Consider the following 22,747-nt stretch of genomic DNA (forward strand, 5'->3'; position numbering starts at 1 on the left):
ACCCTCTCACAAATACCTGTCTGCAAGGACCACCTCTATATAACAAACATCTGTCTACAATGGCCACCTCTATATAACAAACACCTGTCTACAAGGACAACCTCTATATAACAAACACCTGTCTACAATGACCACCTCTATATAACAAACATCTGTCTATAAGGGCCATCTCTATATAACAAACACCTGTCTACAATATCCACCTCTATATAACAAACATCTGTCTATAAGGGCCACCTCTATATAACAAACATCTGTCTATAAGGATCTCTATATAACAAACACCTGTCTACAATGACCACCTCTATATAACAAACCCCTGTCTACAAGGACCGCCTCTATATAACAAACACCTGTCTACAATGACCAACTCTATATAACAAACACCTGTCTACAAGGGTCACCTCTATATAACAAACATCTCTCTACAAGGGCCATCTCTATATAACAAACACCTGTCTACAATATCCACCTCTATATAACAAACACATGTCTACAAGGACCACCTCTATTTAACAAACACCTGTCTACAATGACCACCTCTATATAACAAACACCTGTCTACAATGATCACCTCAATATAACAATGCCTGTCTACAATGACAACCTCTATATAACAAACACCTGTCTACAAGGACCACCTCTATTTAACAAACACCTGTCTACAATGACCACCTCTATATAACAAACACCCGTCTACAATGATCACCTCAATATAACAATGCCTGTCTACAATGACAACCTCTATATAACAAACACCTGTCTACAATGATCACCTCTATTTAACAAACACCTGTCTACAAGGACAACCTCTATATAACAAACACCTGTCTACAATGACCACCTCTATATAACAAACACCTGTCTACAAGGACAACCTCTATTTAACAAACATCTGTCTACAATGATCACCTCAATATAACAATGCCTGTCTACAATGACAACCTCTATATTACAAACACCTGTATACAATAACCAACTCTGTATAACAAAATGTGTCTATAAAAGCCACTTAATCGTTAATAATCAGTTTTCCTTCCTACTTCATCGTCATTTGAGGATACATGAGTTAAGTATACAGGCATGTTACTACACAATGAGTGATTAGTTGTCACAAACATATCACAGACCAGGATCTTACTTGGTACATTTTTATGGGAAGGCGCTTGTATGATAACATCGGACCGGTCGCTAGAATGTTGGTGATCACTTCTTCATGTGTCTGAAAAATCACAACGGAAACAATTTATACCAATGGAATTCATAATTTTATGTAAATTGTAACATTTTTTTCCTGCAAAATTTTCCTATTTTCTTATTTTTTGACAATTTCTTTCTAAAATGTTCGCTCTCTTTACTATAATATCATTGTGTGGGTTATTTGCCAGGGATTACCCCACAATTTTTCAATTGGGTCCAGGGTCCATTAATTTGTAAGTTCTCCATGCAACAAAATGTGTCATTGGGAAAAACAGAAAATAGTGAAATTCATACAAATTTCAGTTTTTCTTTGATGAATATTGCCTTTAAATTATTTTTGATTTTATTTTGCTATCTGTAACTGTTTTTCTCTCTCAAAATTTACTTGATATAGGTATTTGTATATAAAACATGCTTAATCATTCAAAATTGACTTCAAAATTGGGAATTTTTTAGTGGCAATTTCGGAATTTTCACAAGATATTTTTAGGAGAATGGGTCCTTTAAAGGGACCGTGTTTCTATTGTAGGAAAATCCTTGTATGCAGACAAATGTTTTGACCCCAAGTTAGACATATAAAGTTTGATATACAACTACGAAAATCTCAATAGTATACACTCTTGGATAAATTATAGGAAAAAGAAATCTATTTTCTAATTAAAAGAATACAAACAGTATTATTTCATTGTTTAGGCACTTGCAGGACTTTTTCTCACTGGTTTGGGAAAGGGCCTTTTTGTCTAATTTTGGGAAGAAAATTGGTGAAGTGGCAAAGATTTTTTCAGGAGTAAACTGCAAATTTTGGGAATTTGGCTTAAATATGAAATAATTTCAATTGGGAATGGGGCCCATTAACGGCCCCAAAAAGCCCCCAGAAAAAGCCCTGACTCCCATAGGGAACTGTGACAGTGGGTCAGGCACAATGTATTGGTGAGGACATAACTTACTGGTCCCAAACAAAATTCAATCTTTTTGCGATCTGTCAAGCGAAACAGTTCATTTCCAATGTTATCCCAACGACCTGTGATTGAAGAAAAAAAGGAATATAACTCAGGATTTGATATTGTACATATTAATATTATACAGTCTTTAAATTTTATAGAGCAAACAAAATTGAAAGAGGCCCAATGGACCTAAAGATCTCCAAACTTCAAGATTTTGTTTGATGATTTTTATTGCAAAAAAAAAAAAAAACAAAAAAAACAAAACAAAACAAAAAAATAAATAAATAAAACATATAAAGTAGATGAAATGGCTATGTGCACCTCAAATTTTATAATTTTCATTCCAGCATGTTACTAGCCAAAAAATATGATACTGCAGACACCATGGTTATTCAGAAGATGTCTCTAAAGATATAAAGTTTTAATCCTAATTTACCCTTCTGACCTTTAAAATGTGGAGAGATAATTTATTTTGCAATTCATCTCAGAATATTAAAAGCCAAATACATGATTCCAAGTCTTTTTGTTGATCAGAAGAAAAATCTTTCAAATGTTCATTAATAAATGCAATCGATCTAAATATAGGTACAGTAAAGGCCATTTATTTTCCTAAAATGTATCTGGGTTTCTGAGCTTAATATCAGTATTCTAGACCTTTCAGTTGATTATGAGGAGTTTTTTTTAAGGTTTAACAAAGCTAACTCTGAATTTGAAAATTGGCCAATGTAACATTTCTTTTTACTTTATCCCAAAAAGTTAGCACAAGTCAAAAATCATGATTTTAGGCATTTCAGCTAATCAGAGGTCATTGCTCGAGTGTAATAACAAAGTTGACCCTAATTGAGACCTTGCTTTATCATAGGAATATGCTGGTTCAATATTGTGGCTGAAGGCATTTTGGTTTATGAGAAAAAGTCATTTGAAGAAAAATGTTGACACCACACAACAGACACAAACAACGAACAGTACTCTGTTGATGACAGATGGGATCAGGTAATACATGTATGCATATATAAATTTAATGCATGGAATATTTTCCACAAGGAACAGCTGAAATTGAAATGCCAGGCCTTAGTATATAACTATATAAATATGCTGTTGTACAAGTTGTACAGCCTCAATTTTTTAGTGGGGAAATTCGCATTTTAAAATATTCACCAGTTTTCTTCCAAAGTTTGGCTGGAGCCAGTGTTGTCATTGACATTTTTTGACATCCAATCCTCTCCAGCTCTTGGTCAATGATTTTCACTAGTTTGTCTTGTACTCTTTGACCTAAAGGCAGAAGGTTGTAGCCTCCAAAGTAACACTGCTGTACGATGCTGGCAAAGAGGAAAAGCTGAAATTAAAATGTCAGGTCTTAGTAAAATATAAATATGCATTGTATAAATAAATAGGAACAACAGAGATCACAGCCTCTTTTCTTACTTTTCTGAGTGGGAAAAGTTGGGGTTGGTTGGTTTGGTTTCATATGTTTAATGTGCTATCAACAGCTTAGGTCATTTAAGGACGGCCTCCCATGCGTTCAATATGCAAGCGTGTCTGTGGTGGTTACGTATGTGTGTTTTGGGAGGCTGCAGTATAATTGTGTGAAGTCTCCTTGTGAGAGGCCGCAAATTTTGCCGATTTATAGTGCTACCTCACTGTGACATACAGTGTACCCTCGACCTATCGCCACCCGAATCTACCGCCACCCTCCCTTCTATATAATTCCCTCGTTAATTCGCCACCCTCGCATACCGCCATCCGCCACGTTCATAACAATACAAACGTCGCGAATCCCTATATATTACCCTCAACGATATCGCCATCTTGGTCCAGTGCCGCGTAATTTCCAATAAAATTTGACAGATTGTAACAGATGGCATGAGACAAAAGCAAATTTATGATTTTTTTCAGAAATTACATATGTAAATGTGTATTTGTAAGCTACGAAATGTACGGTCAATACCATGGTGTCTTATATGTTAACTCATTGTGTATTTATTAAAACGTTGGTACAACATTATCTTTTACTGTTGTAATTTTCATGATTCGATACTAACGCCACCCTCGTTATACCACCATAATTGACACGGACGAAATGTGGCGATATAACGAGGGTAGACTGTATCATAGACACATTTTTGAGGAAATCTCATGATGTCCATGTGGAAATGCCAGTTGCATGATACAGCATAATAATAGGGAAAGAGGGAGTTAAAAACAAATACATTGTGAGGTGTAACCTTGGTAAAATACAAGCTGCCTCTCGGCAAGAGGACTTCTCTTCAGCTTGATCGGTTGAGCGTAAGACTAGTAAGCCAGAGGTCCTAGGTTCGATCCCTAGCAAAGGCAGTGATTGATATTTAATTGATCATGTTCTTTGTTACATTGGTACCATTGTAAGACTATGGAATTATACTAAGCATTACATGTGGAAGCAACCCTGTAACCCCTGAAAACTCTAGGACGAGTTCTTCTCCAGTTAGAGTACATACACCCTGGTAAAATATTAACTGCAATATATCTCTCTGCTAGAGAGAACCTCTTTTTAGCTTGATCAGTTAAGTGTAAGACTAGTAAGCCAGAGGTTCTGAGTTCGATCCCTAGCAGAGGCAGTGATTTAAATTTTATCATGCTGTCTGTAAAACACAGGTAGGTTTGTTTAATTACCTTATGGCTCTTGCAGACTAACTTGCTGCTTTCTGGGTAAATATTCCCAAGATTCTGGTACATCTTGCTGACATATTTCCTGCCGGAGTATCCCTCGGCAGAATTGTTACTCGTTTCTGTTACGAGTGACCTTGAAGTGTTACATTGTGTTAAACAAACAGTCTGTGCCTGACAAAGTTTAAGAAGGTCTGTCTGGAACAAGCCACTAATGACAATTGTCTCGTTTTCCCCGACAACATCATGGAGTGAATATCTGAAATGTATTAAAAGGAAAACATTTTAAAAAATCAATTGTTTCAAATCATTCTTTGTATATATATCTGTATATTGTCCATTGCAAATTATTGAAAACATTGGTCATATATGCTACCAATTAATTCCGAGATGATATCTTTAAATAAAGCCTACTGCAGTATTGTTTCAAATTATACTTATATTTATATATTGCCTTTTGAAATTTATATGTCATATGCTGCCGATTACAGATTAAAATAGATATGTTATTTTTTATGTATTTAAAATATATATAAAATGCAGCATAGTCCTCAACTGGTACACTGTATAAATTTGGCTTTTCTGTACATATATTAATTGCTGTTCAGTAAAGAGCATAGGTCCTAATTATAACGTTGTCCTGTAATAAGCCCACCCCATGACTTTGAGACAAAGCCACAAAGGTTATGTGTCAAAACTGGAATGAAGTAATATTACAATATTATATAATTATCAATATTGCAATAACAAAATGTACGAATTGTTAGCAATTTTGAGTGTTTACAATGGGAGGTACATGGTGACAAGTCTACAGTATGTGTGTATCAAATCCCTGTGCATGTGGGCTGCTTACAAGACCTTATCATATGATAAGTCGTTCACGTTCTGACGTCTTTCTATGCATTGACGCCTTAAAGTACTTTCATTTCTAAATCTTCTGGACATATAGACGATCTTAGGCGAAAACAATGAACTTTTCAAAACAATAAGTGGACAAATAATAAATAAAAGGGATGCAGTACTTACCTGGTGCCAGTGTAGTACTACCGGAACTCCGATCCGTATATTAGAACCACCCTGGATCTTAGTCGTTGATATGTTTGAAATTAGCGTAACAATATCATTTAGCGTTAATGTGACATTGACGAGGGGACGGCAGAAAGTCATTCGTGTTGCTAGTGTTGTATCGACCCGAGTTTATAAGCCGAGATATTCGATGGAAACGAATGGTAAGTAGAGATTTATTTCTACTAACTATGGTATGCATGAAGTGTACACACTTCAAGTCTACAACACATATACTGTTCTGTACAGGACACACCGATGGACGGATGTGACTGTATGATGGTATTTCACTACTGCTACGGTCAGTATACTCTATTCGAATTCGCGACAGAAAGAAAATCATGGTAACGTTTAATTTGGCAGAACGACGAAAGAAAACGACGTAAGTATAGCACAGTTGTCAATGTATTGTAAAATTGTTTCATGGTTTTTAGTCTATACTGAAAAAAATGTCAAAATGAAATAATTTTATAAAGACAAAAAGCGAAAACAGGAGAACAAATTCTCAAAAGTACATTGTAGGTATATCCGAATTCATTGTATTGCAGATGTAATAATGTATCTTTTTAAAATAAACAAATAAAACTCACAATATTTTGGAACAGGGTATGTTATATTTATATTAATTGCTTTTAGATAACTGTTTATCAAGGCGATATTATACAAAATAGATTTTTTTTTTCATTTTCAAATATGATTTTATATTTTCATGATATGCTGACTCCTTGCAGGATTACTCTAGCATTCTGTGCTTATGATATACTTAATATAGTCCACAATCCTACATTTATCCCCGCTTCTCCTAGTAAAGTATAGGCCTAGATATATTATGTATATGTATACGTACATTATACTGAAATTTTATATACAGCAGACAACTACAAAAATTTGGATGAATATGCGTATACACTGTTCCTGTACTTGCCTATAAATTTACCCAGACAGTTCCTGTCAATGTCTATCAGTTTCATTTGTACATTTTGTGTTTTCTGTAGATGGACTCAAGAAAAGAAGCTGTAAAGGAAAGACCCAGAAAAGTATATAACTGCAGTGAATGTAGGTACTATACAACTTGTAGAAGTAACTTCAACAAACACTGCAAGATACACAATAGGGTAAATGAGCCACAGACGCCAGGACTTGTGTGTGACAGATGTGGGAAAAAATATGTGACAAAATTTGGTCTGGAACTGCACATCAAAACAAAGCATGAGAAAAAATTTAAACATTTGTGTGAAATTTGTGGTAAAGGTTTCAACCAGTCCATTCAGTACAGACTCCATCTTTCCAGTCATGTTGTTTTGTCGGAAAATATCTGTCCAATGTGTAAGGCTGAATTTTGTGTGGAAGCAAGTTTAAAGCGACATATGAGGATATGTAAGGAGAGAGATGGCAACACAACAGCTAATAAGGATGTATCTGACAACTGCAGACATATGTGTGATGAATGCCATACCTCCTATGCCACAAAAAATGGATTGCAATCTCATATTAAAGGCATGCACCAAGGTGCTGAGTTCGAGTGTAATATGTGTGATAAAACATATCGATGGAGATCTAGTCTAAAAGCTCATCTCAAATGTGCTCATAGGTATACTAATACTACACCAACTAATATTGCTGTATGATTGCTATTCTGACTTTGTCAAAAAGGTATCTGCCATGGGTCAGATTTAGGATGACAGCCCCCTGGGCATTGCAATATGGACCATTTTATTTTGTGTGTAAAGCTTAACATTGTTATAGTAACTAAATCTCTAGATATGAAATGTACTTTGTGGTGCTTCTTATAATTATGTATAATAGTTAGTTTAAATAATGTCAAAATAATGTATGGTATATCAGAAATGTATCTTACATGTTTGATATAGTTTATACCTTACAACTCTATCAGAGACAATTGTAAATTAGTCAGTTAATGATGATCAAAAATATTAGAATTTTATTTATTTTAAAACAATTGTAAAATAAATTATATTAACTTATATAAATCACACGTGTGTGTCTTACTGTGTAAAGACGCATGCACAGTACACCAGCTTAGTACCTGAAGAAAACACACATTGTCGGGCATGTGACCATACCTTTTTATGTCCGATCAGGGAATTAAACCCAGCCACCTAGGTGAAAGGCTATGTGTTATCACTGCCACCCGACCACTCTAATAATGATTAAAATACGGGTTCCCAGTAAAGTAGGATAATTCACATCTAAATAGAATTTAAGTTCAGAAAGACAAGAGAAAATAAACTTCCTTTCAAATAACAAATTACAAAGACTGTTTATATCTAAGCAGTTCTATGTATAGCCCTAGTTTCCTCTGGCCCTGACACCATGTCTGGTCTACACCATACATATGCAATGGTGTCTGGGCCAGAGAAAACTCAGGCTATTCTATGCAGTAATTTCTCTATGTTCTACTGTTAATATGCATTGAAACACACAAGTTTATGTAGATGTTTTTCTGTTGTTCAAATGCTGAAATGGACTTGAATTGCCTGGTTTTGACAAACTAAAATATGTATGTACACACTGTATGTCAATATATATATTTAATTTGGTTATTTCAAATTTTCAACAACAGAAAACATTATCATCCCATATTTATCTGACAATATAAGGCTATGTATTGTAATTAAGCCTGTGGACCTATTGTCTGGTATATATACTAGAATTACTGACAATCATTGCTATTTCTTGTACCAAAAACATTGATCAGAGCGTGAGGCTACTGCAGGTACACAATTACTCCTGGGATTAATTTTATTGCTGTATATGTACAGTGAAGCTTGCAATTGAAATGTCAGTTAGAATTCAGCTTAAGGAATTCTTATTTGCCAATACTTAATCTTAGAAGAGTACAATTGTACCTGTCCAACAACATACTAATTTGTACGATACATTACTATGAAATGAAATAAAAATGTTTTTCTCGGTTTTGCTTTTAATTTTTGTTATTTTTTCAAAGAAACTCTCAAGACAAGATCTGATTCAGGAATTCCACCAGACATTTCATCACAGTATGCATATTTGTTGACAAACATAACAAGGATGGATAGTATTGCAATAGCAATACAAAGTCCCCTGCCTGAGCTAGAAGTGCACCTATTCATTTCCCATTTTTTTTTTTTGAAAAATGGTTTTTCGAAAAAAAACAAATGTGGGATGCACAACTACATGTTATACTGATCATGTATACTAAGTTTCGTTAAGATCGGAGTAGTACTTAAGAAGGAGTTGTCCGGACAGACAGACAGACGGACGGAGGGTAAACCTAAAGTCCCCCTGTTTTTCAAACGGCAGGGGACTAATAATAATTGAACCACATACTGGAACACTGTCAAGGAAAGAAACTACATGTATCCTCCTTTGGGGAGTTGGTGTGATGAAGTTGATCCAGTGTCGGAAGTTCTGACCAAATTTTATGTCAATTAAAGTTTTGATCTGATCAGCTAGGTCATTTAAAAAAAGTACAGGTAGCATGATTTCTGAACAAAGAATATTGTAGAAATTTGATAGTTTGGAAGCTTTTTATAAGTGTATGAAAGAAGGATTTGTTCACTTCATATGTGTATCTGCATATCACTGACAAACACATTTACATTTTTCCCGATAATTGATCATTTTTAGCTAAATCTTGCATTGCTGGAACAAAGTCTTGGGGAGCTATATTGCTAATACTGCTGATGTTGTCTTTTTCTGTAGACATCCAGGTTGAAATTTTTACAAAACCTTGTTATGTCAAACAGCTAAGGTATTCAATATGTGTGGTTTTAGCTTGCTGAACTTGACATGACATTTAAATTGACTATTAAAACTTTAACCTTGGCCTCATAATTTATAACCGTTTGAGCTATATATATTTGGGTTTTACATTTGATGTGTATACACTGTATGTTCCTTGTGACAAGACTTTTTTTTTGTTACTATAAATCTATAATACTACATTTAATTTGCACACCTGTTGACCTTGAATGAGACCTTTGACCTACTTTTAAAAAATAATTCAGAATTTCAACCCACTCAGTGAGCTACACATTGTTGTCTTCTGACAACTCTTGTTTTCTGGAAAGACAAAAAACACTATAAATATGTTGTAATAGGTGTTGGATGATCATAGATTTATAAAACAGTGAAGTGAACAAAGAAATTCAATTACAATATACGGTAGTGACATAAATTAAAGCTATCATGCTTCACCCATCGTGGTGCGCTGTCCACCCGTCCATAAACTTCTCACATTTCAAGCTACTTCACAAGTTCCACAGAAGGTATTTAGCTCAAACTTGAAATGGGGTTCCAATTCTCACCAAGAGTGGTTATTTCTTTTAGGTAGGTCCGAAATCCAAGATGGCCACCATGGTTTTACTATATAGCTAGACTCTCTATAATAGTATTAAGGTCTTTAAAGTCAGAAGACCATTAAGGCCAATGGGCCTCTTGTATATATACATTTAATTAGCAGTCAATGAGATATCTTAGTGGATTTCTTTTGTTCATAACTTAATTAATGTAAAAAAATCTGACATTAATGCATCTTATTTTCATTTTTCAAATAGAAAGAAAAAATCTTGATATCAAATTATGCTGATTGTTATATAGCTCATTCACACATTTTAACATTCATTCATAATGTAAAAATATCTTTGTGCTACATTGTAGCAAACTCTAAAATATGTTGTGCTACTTCAAGCTTTACGAAAAATTGAACCACAATTTTCCTGTTTGTTTAGTGTTTACATGTATTAAAAAGAATAATTCATAGAATTTGCCAAATATAAGAAAAGTATAACCCTAGCACATTAAAAAGTGAGGATCTTGTTCCCCAAAATGCATTGTACAATATATGCAATGTCTGGCAAAGGGAGACAATTCATTCATAAATGTGGAGAGGCAATTTGGTGTAAATAGATATATCACACAAGTGATTTGTTTGCTGGTTTTATTGCCCCATGCAGGCAAGGTATCTGTGTAGTAGCTGGTGGCTACCTCACTAAACAACATGCAGGAGGCCTATTGTTGGCCATCCAGAACAATGAAGTTATAAATGTCTTGGCCATGGACACAACTATGACAGCACAGGAAGGTTTCTGTGATCTGGGTTCAATGAAAAATACAAATCGTTGTCCCCAGTACTAGTGATAGTACTAGTTTTGTCATATGATCATGTGATATACTTCAACCAATAGGACACATTGTCACATATAGATATACATGTAGTATACTTATATACAACCAAATCTTTTATAATATTTCATACCAGATGAATGTTAATTTCATACTTTTATTATGTACAACTACATTATTTTCATTTTTCATTTCTTTATTTTCTAAAGCAACACACTTGATACCGTCTTCCAATAAAAGGAAGTTAGAGGACCTTGAGGAAGAGGATTCTGTGAGTGACAACTCGGTTTATCCCCAGGCTCCGCCCCTTGCCCCGCCCCAGGCCTGTGGTCAACCCTCAAGGAAGTGCCAGGTTGAGGAAGGTTTCTCCTGGTGGACTTGTGCCATGTATGGGATGCCCTATGATAAAACGAAGCCTCAGGCACGACCAGCCGAGGGAAACTAAGAATAAACAGATAAAAACATTAAAATGGAAGCTTGGAATATATACTGATGAGTCTCTGATTGTCTTTCTTTTGTGTGGAATCCATGGAAATCCCATAAAGCATTTTATTCTGAATTACTGCTAAGACAGTGTGAATGTCCCTTATTAATACTTTCATATATATAGTGGGGTAGGTATTCTGTATGTGAACTTCTGAAGAAAGTTGTATGTGACGACAGTTTTTATGGACAGAATTTGTTTTAAAAATATATATCACCACTTCAACATGTGATCAATGCTGAAAAATTAAGGATATGGCTTTAAGGGACAACGTTGTATGTAGAAATTTGTCACTTCCTGTGGATGTTTGCTTTGGACAGTAGTGATGAAGGGAAATGAAAAACACAAAATTTCTATGGAATGTGAAACAATAGTGTCGGATTGTGATGTAAGGGTTGCTGAGGATGCTGTTCAATCGGCGCCACGAAATGCTGGTGATTCTAGGGATGACAACAACTTGCAGTTGCTTCTCCAGGCTCCAAACATAGCCCTTAATAGTGACCTTCATCAACCCCCAGAAAAGCCCCTTGACAGTGACCTTTTCCCCCAGCCCCTACAAAAGCTCCTTGACAGTGACCTCCCTCCCCTTCCTCCAGAAGAGCTCCATGACAATGACCTTCAACAGCCCCAAGAAAAGCCCCTTGATAAGGAACTGTCAGATCTTCCCCTGCCCCTAGAAAAGCCCCTTGATAGTGACCTCTTTCCCCCGCCCCCAGAAAAGCCCGTTGATGGAGACCTCCTTCCCCAGCCCCCAGAAAAGCCCCTTGATAGAAACTTCCTTCCCAAGCTCCCTGAAAAACCCCTTGATAGCAACCTTCACCAGCCCCTAGAAAAGCCCCTTGATAGCGACCCCTATCCCCAGCCCCCAGAAAAGCCCCTTGACAGTGACTGCTGTGGAACAGGTTGTGTGCCCTGTGTGTTTGACATCCACATGCAAGAAATGAAAATCTGGGAAAAGGAATGTCGTAGGATCAGACAAAGACTGGAGTGTGGCAATGCTGATGGACAGGTATGTACGTATGTAAAATAATGAAATCAACATCCAAAATGTATTCAGTTTTGTTTATTTTCATTCCAAAGTTATCATCTTGATTTTCATCTGATCATTTTTTATTTTCTTAAATTTTTTTGAAGAGGCCTCAGAAATTTTTATTTTTTCTTTACATTTGGAGGAGATTAATTATCGTAATGGTAATTGTATACATAGATCGGGCTCTAAAAAAGAGAAAACACTTTTTTTAAACATTGTTAAAACATAGGATTTATTTGAATTTTTTTTCTGTGTCAACATCATCATTTCAGGATGATAGTGTTAAAATCCTGTCGGAAACAGAATACCACCAATTCACTATAGCCAGTATTACCACAATCACCAAGGACACACGGCTGTACCGATTCCATCTCCCGACGAATAGATCACTCGGTCTGAAACTAGGACAGCATCTTATTATCAGGTAAAACAAGCATGCTGGGTATTGCTAAAGCAATACATGTCCCCTACCGGCCCCCGCTAAAAATAGTAACAGTGACCTTGACCCCAAAACCCTGAAACTTGAACTTTTCTGTAGCTAATCATACTGAAGTTACATACCGACATTTAATAACATACCTTGAAGCATGGCTGAGAAAATTGCTGGAAACTGAGTAGGCGGATGACGGACGGACGGACAGATGGGGAGGAAACCTATAGTTCTCCGGTTTCAGCAGTAGGGGACTAATAAATAGAAACATACATAATTTTACCACCCACAATGCATCCTTGATACTCAGGTTTCGACACCGTGACACAGTGAAAGTGATCGGAACTGGAGTATTGAGGATTGCCCTCAATCCTGAAAAGACTGGGAGGGACACGGTGTTGTTTTATTTGAATCATTATGTTTGATCACCTGGCCCTCTTACAGTTTTTCTTTATAAACTTATACATTTATCTTGTTTTAACTTGTCATTATATTATGTTAGATTGTAGAGTAATGCCTTATTGCCCAATTGCGTACTTCGTATTTTCTGAGACTGTTTAATTTTTCCAACTTTTAAAATTTGAACATTTCCCTTACTTGAAAGACATAGGTTGAAATAAAGATATTGTCAGAAAAGTAAAGTGTACTGTCAAATATATGATTGTTGCTTATGACCTTTGACAGGGGCCTTGTTGATGGAAATGTAGTCACACGTCAATACACACCAGTATCCGATGTCAAGGTCACAGACTATTTTGAGCTTCTCATCAAGGTCAGTAATTTGTTGCTATTTATATATATAGAGCACTAATAACTTGTACCTTGAATAAATAGTGAGACATTCTAGACCAGTAACAGGAAAAAGATTGATGGCTGGCAGTCATATCAAGTCTCCATGACTGAATATATGCTTTTTCTGTTCTTTACAAGCATTTTGTGAATGGTTTGTAGTATGAAATTGTTTTTCAGCTGTATAAAGATGGGAAGATGTCACAGTTTATTGAGACTTGGAGACCAGGGATGAAAGCGGATATGAGAGGCCCCTTTGGAGAGTTTTCATATTCACAAAATCAGGTATAAGCAAGCATACCGAGTGTTGCTGAAGCAATACATATCCCCTACCGACCCCGGCCAAAAATAGTAACAGTGACCTTGACCTTGACTCCAAAACCCCTGAAACTCAAACTTGATCTGTAGATACTTGTGCTAAAGTTACATACCAACTCTCACCAACATACCTTGAAGCATGGCTGAGAAAAGTGCTGAAAACTGAGTGGATGGACTGACAGACGGACGGATGGACAGACAGATGGGGAGGAAACCTATGGTCCCCCAGTAGGAGACTAATAACCAGACACATCGCAACATAAATCTGGACATTTTCTTATCTTGAAAATGATGCTTCAATATAAATGTTTCGTTTTCAGTTCTAGATTTTGTAGCTGTTAGGTATGGTATGCTTGTAGGTTCCTAGGTTCTGACTCGACAAAATTTACAAAAACATATTACATATATTCAAGGTCACTGGGGTCAGCTCTGCTAAAACATTCAAACAGCATTTCTTCTAATTAACCATAAAGCTAAGAATCATGACATTTGGCTAACCGGATGGCTAGTAGCTTTTGAATCAATTAAGACAAAGTTTGTGAATATAAATGACTTTAACCTATATTCAAGGTCATGCAGTGGTCAAATTCCTTGAACCAATCACACAACTTATTCTACTGGTACATCTGTTTAGCCTTTACGTTTTATCATACAGGACAAATAACAAAAATCCTTAACTTTCTTTGAAGGTCCCTACAATCACATTTCACAGAGACACAGTACTTTCAGGTCACAAATGAAAAATGTGTTGTTAAACACACAGAATAACAAGTGACTGAAACAGGCCCATGGGGCCTCTTTTGGAAAATTTTAGAATTATTATTATTTTTTTTGTAGCATGAACGGATTTTGATGCTAGCTGCAGGGTCTGGAATAGCACCAATGGTACAGATAATCCAGGGTGTTCTTAATAACGAGGAGGATGAAACGCGTATCCAACTTCTTTACGCCTGTCGAACTTACAGTGACATTCTAATGAAGTCCCAGCTGGACGAGTGGGCGGAGTTTTGGAATTTCTCTGTTCTATATATACTAAGCCAGGTAATTATGCCATTAAGGTTAAAGGTCAAATGTCACACTTTATCATTTTCAAATAAAAAAAAAATACTTGCATTATTTGTGTACAAGATAAGTAAAGAAACCCTGAACAGAATATGTTTCTTTTCGCATCATTACACACTGAAGTTCTACGCCTGATCAAATTTGGCGGTCATCGGTCAAGGTCATGCTTGACCACATTTAAAATAAAAAAATCTTGCGTACTAGCTATTTTGTAAAAAACCCTGGAGAGGTTTAGTTCATAGTCACACCCTAAGAATGCACCATCAAGGTCAACACCTCGTTACATCTTGGTGGTCATTGGTCAAGGTCAAAGGTCACAGGTCACAATAGTTAGATGGGTTAACTTAGGGATGGACGGATGGATGGATGGATGGACAAATTGAAGGACAGATTTAAAGTTTTTTGCCCTTGCCATTTAATGGTGTAGACTCACAATATATTGTTTATGGATTATACTATAAAACATGAATACTACATGCCCGATTATGAATTTACTGATATTTTATGCATTTATTTTGAAACAGGAGCCTTCAGGAGTCAAAACAAACTACCGCTACAAGGACAAGATACATCTAGGGCGCTTGGATAAGGATTTACTTGTCAATGAAATACAAACACCCGTTGTCAGTCGTACAAAGTTTCTGATCTCAGGGACTAAGTCTTTTGACAAGGACATGCTCAAATACTGCAAGATCCTTGGCATACTGGACTGTGATATCCATAAATTTTGATGAGAATTGTTGAATGAATTGGAGATGAAAGTGAGCGTAGAGATGTTAAATGTGATATTACACTTGTGTATATAAGAAATTGTATTACAATAAACTTAAATTGATTTACAGAAAATTATGAAATAGGTTTTTAGCTTGTTTCTTTGAAGAAGAGGGAGAGCTAATGTTGTCAACTCGGCTTCGGCGTCTGTTTTCCAACTTTAGTTTTTGGTTGTATTGAAAGGCATTAACAAATCACTTTATAATTGTACTAGGGTACTGATATTTGACTTTAGGCTCCCTGTGGTGTTATTCTATCCTCTCCTGGAGTCAAACTAAAAAACATTTTTGGAAAATTAGTCTGACTACATGTATATACAATGTATACGTATGGCAAGACTCTGGATACTGTGGAAATTAAAATGTTGGCGATTCCGGAAGACAGGACACATCCTCATTTCGATCGAATACAAATCAAAAAATAAATAAATAAAAAACTTTATTCAAACTGACAAGGTGCATACTAAATATGACAGTCATCAAGAACATTCATCTTTAACCTGTCGTGTCACTCGCTACAAATTTTTACATCCAAAACACAATCATTCGTACAAACGGTCAAATTCCTCCAACAGGACAAACTACTCCCTCATACGGGGTTGAAAGGTCAAGCAGTTATTCACTAGGCTGTAGCGAGCAGGTGCACTTTTTAGGAATGTCTCTGCGTGCATTTTGCCCGGAAAACGATTCGGCTATCTGAAGAGTTTCGCCTAACTTGAGAGCCCCATGTATCGAATTTGACAGTACACAGGAAAAGCAAACGAAGTTAGAGTACCCACTCCACAGTCACATTTATGTAGGCCCAAACTTTTCATACTTGAAAATTAAAAAATAAAAAAAACGGGGGGGGGGGGGGGGGTGGGTGGGTTGGTTATAACATCAGCTTACTATAATAGAGATAGTGGAACATATACAAACTTGGCATTGCTTACTTCAGACCAACTTATTTATTAAACATGTACAGTCATTTGAGCTGATGACGACATCCAGTTAGATTTAGTATCAAATTGTATTGATATTTCCATTTTGTTCAACTTAAGCCATAAAATTACATTTGGATTCCCCAAGTCATTTGTTTCCTGAAGGGCATTTCTGATGATAATAAGTCATTAAGGACAAGTTAAAACATAGAATCTTTGTGCAAAATAATTGACAAATTAAATGAATACATGGAGTTTGATATGAATTTTCTTGCATCAACTTCACGCTGAGAGGGGTGCGGACTTGCCATGTGTATTGGGTACCCCAATTCTGTTGTATGAATAAATGATTATTATCCAAGTAAATTTTTGGATTCAATCTTTGGATTAATGTTTTACTTGTAGCCTTAACAACATACATTTTTGAATTTGCTCTCTAAATATTTTAACTGTTTCTTTATTAAACTTTTGGATTCAATCTTTAGGTCTATTTTTGATTTGAAGCTTAAATAATTTTAATTCTTTCTTCAAATATTTCAAAATGTTATTTAGGTAAATTTAAATTCAATCACAAGATCAATTTTTGACTATAAGCCTCAACCATTTTTGAATATACACTTTTTTATAGTTTTGAATTAAATCTTCAAATATTTTGATTTATTCTTTAATATTTTTTGGCTCGATTTTTGAAATATCAATATTGCAATTTAATTTTTAAATATTTTTCTAGAATATATTTTTCAATTGTTAAATACATTTTTACTTATTCTTTAGTACAATTTTGGGAGTTACTTATATTTTAAATACTTAACTGAATTCTCAAATATAAATATTTTAATTGATCATCATATTATTTTTTGAATTTGATTTCGTGACAAATTTTTAACTGTATGTAGCTTTAACTGTTTATTGCCCTATTCTTTGAATTTACTTCATAAATATATTTGAATTAATTCATAGAATATTTAATAATATTTTCCGAATACATTTTTGGCTCAATTTTTCGAACGCTTATTTTTTCATCTATTGTTTAGATACATTTCTCTTTAAGAATTTTTACCGATTCTTTGGGAGTCATTTTGCAATAAATACTTTAATACGATTTTTAGACTTGGTTTAACTTGTTGATATAGATATTTAAATCTATTCTTTAGATAATATTTAAATTCAGTCTTTAGATCTATATTTGACTTGCAGCTTAATCTTGAATACATTTTCCTAATTTCAATTTTAAATTGATACATTTTTGAAATCATTTTTTAATAAAATTTTGAATTCGATTTTAAGATCAATTTTTGCATTGTAGCCTGAACCATGCCCCCCCTATACTTCGAGTTTAGATATTTTCAGATATCTTTAGATATTTTTTAAAATATACATATTTTCAAATAAGTTTCTTGGATTCAATCTTTAGATTTTATGTTTTGACTTGTAGCCTTAACCACATAATTTTTTCGAACTTACGCTCTAAATTTCGTAACTGTTTCTTTTAATTTTTAGATTCCATCTTAGTTCTATTTTTGACTTGTAGCTAAAAACACTTTATTTCTTTCTTCAAATATTTCAAATAATTATCTAAGTTTAGATTCAATCAACAGATCAATTTTAGACTTGTAGCCTAAAAATATTTTTCAAATATTATTTGAATTAAATTTCAAAATAAATTTTTGAACTTATTTTTTTGATAAATTTTCGTAAATCATTCTTAGTTTTTCAAATTGATTTTGAGCTGATTTTTGAAATGTAAATATTTTAATGTTCTCTTTTCACTATTTAAAAACATCTAATTGTTTAAACACATTTTTATTAATTTTTTAGTAAATATTTGGGAGTTATTCTGCAATATTGTTTTTCGATATATTTGAATAAATTCTTTAGATTTGTTTTCTTTTCTTTTTTAACATTCTTGAAATATATTTTTGAATAAATATTTAGTACATTTTTGGAAGTCATTTTGCAATAATAAACGTTTGAGTATTTTTGAACTCAATATTATGATCCATTTTGACTTAAAACTATTTTTACATATTTCTTTAATACATTTCTGATTTATTTTTTAATGTCTCAAGGTCAATTTCCCATTTTTACTTAATTCTTCATTGTTTCGATTGACTTGTTTTTACATATTTTTAATTCACTCTTAAAAATATTTTTTGAATTGTTTTTATATATTATGGGAGTCAAAGGGAATACGATTTTAGATAAATTTGACATGTAAACGAAAATAATTTAGATTATTCTTGTTTATTTCTTTTTAAATTTTGAATTCAGTCTCGAGGTCAATGTTCTAGTTATAGTCTAAACAATTTATACTAAATTATTTAATTTGATTTATCCTTTGAAAAATGAATTTAAAACATTTATATATATTTTAAATTTAATTCTGATATCAATTTTTGAATTGTAGCCTGAACCATGTTTTTGCCATATTCTTCATGTATAAGTTTTTATATGTAATTTAAAAAATATGTTTGAAAAATGTTTGTTTGTTTTATTCTTCAAATATAAATTTTATAATTTTTCGAAGTATTTATTGTTTTGATACAATTATTTTTTTAATACAATTTTTAGATAAATTTTTGACTTGTAAATATAAATATTTTGGTGAATTCTTTAAATGTTTGAATTCAATCTTTATTGTTTTAAATTTATACTTTGAATATTTGAATTCAATCCTGAATAATTGTTTCATTACTTCTTTTTTTAAAATTTGAATTTAGTCTCAAGGTCAATTCTTCATGTACATTTATTTGAAAATGTTTTTTTAAATACTCGAACCAACTTTATTTATTCGTTTTTTAAGTCGGCTTCTTTTTTTATAAATTTTTGAATTCGATTTTGAAATCAGCTTTTGAATTGTAGCCTTTGCCATTTTTGGCCCTATCCTTCAAGTAAAGAATTTTGTATTTTTTACTTTTAAAAAAATATAAAAAAAACTTGAATCTATTCTTCAGATAATTGTTTTTAATAATCTTGAAATACATTTAAAAATTGACCATTTTTATTTCTTTCTACATATTATTTTCTTAATTTTTAATTCCATCTCAAGATATTTTTAGGCTTGTAAGCTTTACTATTTGATACGTTTTTGAATTGAATCTTTAAAATGTATTAAGAATAAAAAATGTTTAAATTTCATTGCGAAATCAATTTTGAATTGTAGCCTTAGCCATATTTAGCTTAATTCAAATATTTTATACTTGGAAGAACCTTACTTTTAAGATATTTTCAATGTTTCAAAAACATTTTGTATTTATTTTTTGATAAATTTTTGATTTCATTTAGATTTAGATTTATTTCTGACTTTTAGCTTTAAACCATTTTTATTTAATTCTTGAAATATTTCCATTCATTCTTGATTAATTTTTGAGTCATCATTTAATAAAAATTTGAATACGATTTTTTTTACTAACCGTTTTTTTTTTACTAATTCCTCAAGTTCAAAAATTTGATTGGTTACTTATAGATAATTTTTTTTAAATAATCTTGAAATACATTTAAAAATTGACCATTTTTATTTCTTTTTACATATTATTTTCTTAATTTTTAATTCCATCTCAAGATATTTTTAGGCTTGTAAGCTTTACTATTTGATATGTTTTTGAATTGAATCTTTAAAATGTATTAAGAATAAAAAATGTTTAAATTTCATTGCGAAATCAATTTTGAATTGTAGCCTTAACCATATTTAGCTTAATTCAAATATTTTCTACTTGGAAGAACCTAGAACTTTTAAGATATTCTCAATGTTTCAAAAACATTTTGTATTTATTTTTTGATAAATTTTTGATTTCATTTAGATTTAGATTTATTTCTGACTTTTAGCTTTAAACCATTTTTATTTAATTCTTGAAATATTTCCACTCATTCTTGATTAGTTTTTGAGTCATCATTTAATAAAAATTTGAATACGATTTTTTTTACTAACTGTTTTTTTTTACTAATTCCTCAAGTTCAAAAATTTGATTTTACTTTATAAATATATTTTTGAATTAATTCTTTTTTTTATTTATTTCTTCAAATATTTCAAATCGATTTTGAGATCAATTTTTAAATTGTAGCCTTAACCATTTTTTGCTGTGTTTTAAATATATTTGAATTAATTCTTAAGACTTTTTAGAATATTTTCAAATACATTATTTTTGCCATTTCTCTAGTAAATTTATGAAAGTCATTTTGAAATAAATTTTCCAATACGATTTTTAGATCAGTTGTTTTTGCTTCTAGCTTAAACAAATTTCTACTTAATTCTCCAAATACCTTAAGTTATGCTTAAATTTTTTGTTTGTTTTTAGGTCATCTGACCCGAAGGGTCAGGATGACCTATAGTCATCATGCTTCGTCCGTCGTCGTGCGCCGTGCGCCGTGCGTAAACTTTTCACATTTCAATCTTCTTCTCAAGTTCCACCAGTTGGATTAAGCTGAAACTTGCCTGAAATGATCCTGAGATGGTCCTGACCAAGTGTTGTTATTTTTCGGGTCAGACCGAAATCCAAGATGGCCGCCATAGCCGCCATTTTGAAAACACATTTTAAACTTCTTCTCAAGTTCCACCAGTGCTGTTGGGCTGAAACTTGCTAGAAATGATCCTGAGATGATCCCGACCAAGTGTTGTTATTTTTCGGGTCGGTCCGAAATCCAAGATGGCCGCCATAGCCGCCATCTTGAAAAACACACTTTAAACTTCTTCTCAAGTTCCACTGGTGCCATTGAGTTGAAACTTGCCTGAAATGATCCTGATATGATCCTGACCAAGTGTTGTTATTTTTCGGGTAGGTCCGAAATCCAAGATGGCCGCCATAGCCGCCATCTTGAAAAACACATTTTAAACTTATTCTCAAGTTCCACTGGTGCCATTGAGCTGAAACTTGCCTGAAATGTTCCTGAGATGATCCCCACCAAGTGTTGTTATTTTTCGGGTCGGTCCGAAATCCAAGATGGCCGCCATAGCCGCCATCTTGAAAAACACATTTTAAACTTCTTCTCAAGTTCCACCAGTGCCATTGAGCTGAAACTTGCCTGAAATGATCCTGATATGATCCCCACCAAGTGTTGTTATTTTTCAGGTCGGTCCAAAATCCAAGATGGCCGCCATAGCCGCCATCTTGAAAAACACATTTTAAACTTCTCAAGTTCCACCAGTGCCATTGAGCTGAAACTTGCCTGAAATGATCCTGAGATGATCCTGACCAAATGTTGTTATTTATCGGGTCGGTCTGAAATCAAAGATGGCCGCCATAGCCGCCATCTTGAAAAACACATTTTAAACTTCTTCACAAGTTCCACTGGTGCCATTGAGCTGAAACTTGCCTGAAATGATCCTGAGATGATCCCCACCAAGTGTTGTTATTTTTCGGGCCGATTCGAAATCCAAGATGGCCGCCATAGCCGCCATCCTGAAAAACACATTTTAAACTTCTTCCCAAATTCCACCAGTGCTATTGAGCTAAAAATTGCCTGAAATGATCCTGATTTGATCCCGACCAAGTGTTGTTATTTTTCGGGTCGGTCCGAAATCCAAGATGGCCACCATAACCGCTATCTTCAAAAACACATTTTAAACTTTTTCTCAAGTTCCACCAGTGCTGTTTGGCTGAAACTTGCCTGAAATGTTCCTGAAATAATCCCGACCAAGTGTTGTTATTTTTTAGATTGGTCTGAAATGCAAGATGGCCGCCATATCCGCCATCTTAAAAAACACATTTTAAACTTCTTCTCCAGTTCCACTGGTGCCATTGAGCTCGAAATTGGTGAGGATGTTAAGGAAGGAGGGCAAACAAAGTGTTGTTATTTTTTTGGCCTCGTAAAAACTTTGGCATGGCAGCAATGGTGGCCATTTTGTAACATGATTGCGCAATCATGGTTTTCCTGAACAACACCTATTTCAAACTTCTTCTCAAATTCCACACCGTGGGATTCAGCTCTAACTTACCAGAAATTATCCTTAGATAGTCCAGACCAA

The 22,747-nt window shown here is 33.8% G+C and overlaps 2 protein-coding genes across 3 annotated transcripts; one reads left to right on the forward strand and one right to left on the reverse strand.

Annotated features, from left to right (window-relative positions):
- Positions 1–1,141: 1,141 nt before the first annotated feature.
- On the reverse strand, positions 1,142–5,870 carry LOC117326294 (probable proline--tRNA ligase, mitochondrial; the record flags this gene model as incomplete). Its single annotated transcript, XM_033882978.1, is given in 5 exon segments — positions 1,142–1,222; positions 2,148–2,221; positions 3,303–3,480; positions 4,797–5,049; positions 5,817–5,870. Coding segments are annotated over 4 exon segments (396 nt in total), but the record flags the coding sequence as incomplete, so codon positions are not given.
- Positions 5,871–5,913: 43 nt separating this feature from the next.
- LOC117326293 (NADH-cytochrome b5 reductase-like) lies at positions 5,914–15,935 on the forward strand. Of its 2 annotated transcripts, XM_033882976.1 has the most exons (7): positions 5,916–6,019; positions 11,192–12,475; positions 12,769–12,920; positions 13,611–13,698; positions 13,896–14,000; positions 14,871–15,074; positions 15,620–15,935. In XM_033882976.1, exons 2-7 carry the CDS (start codon positions 11,792–11,794, stop codon positions 15,824–15,826), a joined length of 1,440 nt encoding a protein of 479 aa, XP_033738867.1. In that variant the 5' UTR covers positions 5,916–6,019; positions 11,192–11,791; the 3' UTR covers positions 15,827–15,935. The 2 variants fall into 2 exon arrangements, with proteins under 2 accessions (XP_033738868.1, XP_033738867.1); XM_033882977.1 differs by lacking the exon at positions 13,896–14,000 and having other exon boundaries at positions 5,914–6,019.
- Positions 15,936–22,747: the final 6,812 nt, after the last annotated feature.

The sequence above is a fragment of the Pecten maximus genome, chromosome 4 (assembly GCF_902652985.1).
Source record: "Pecten maximus chromosome 4, xPecMax1.1, whole genome shotgun sequence".
Lineage (NCBI taxonomy): Eukaryota > Metazoa > Mollusca > Bivalvia > Pectinida > Pectinidae > Pecten > Pecten maximus.

What these genes read in the sequence shown, in the direction of transcription:
- LOC117326293 (XM_033882976.1), top strand. Translation starts at nt 11,792, where the DNA reads ATGAAGGGAAATGAAAAACACAAAATTTCTATGGAATGTGAAACAATA. An exon ending in ATTTTGAGCTTCTCATCAAG is followed by an intron (nt 13,699 to 13,895) that starts GTCAGTAATTTG and finishes ATTGTTTTTCAG; the next exon opens with CTGTATAAAGATGGGAAGAT. An exon ending in TTTCATATTCACAAAATCAG is followed by an intron (nt 14,001 to 14,870) that starts GTATAAGCAAGC and finishes TTTTTTTTGTAG; the next exon opens with CATGAACGGATTTTGATGCT.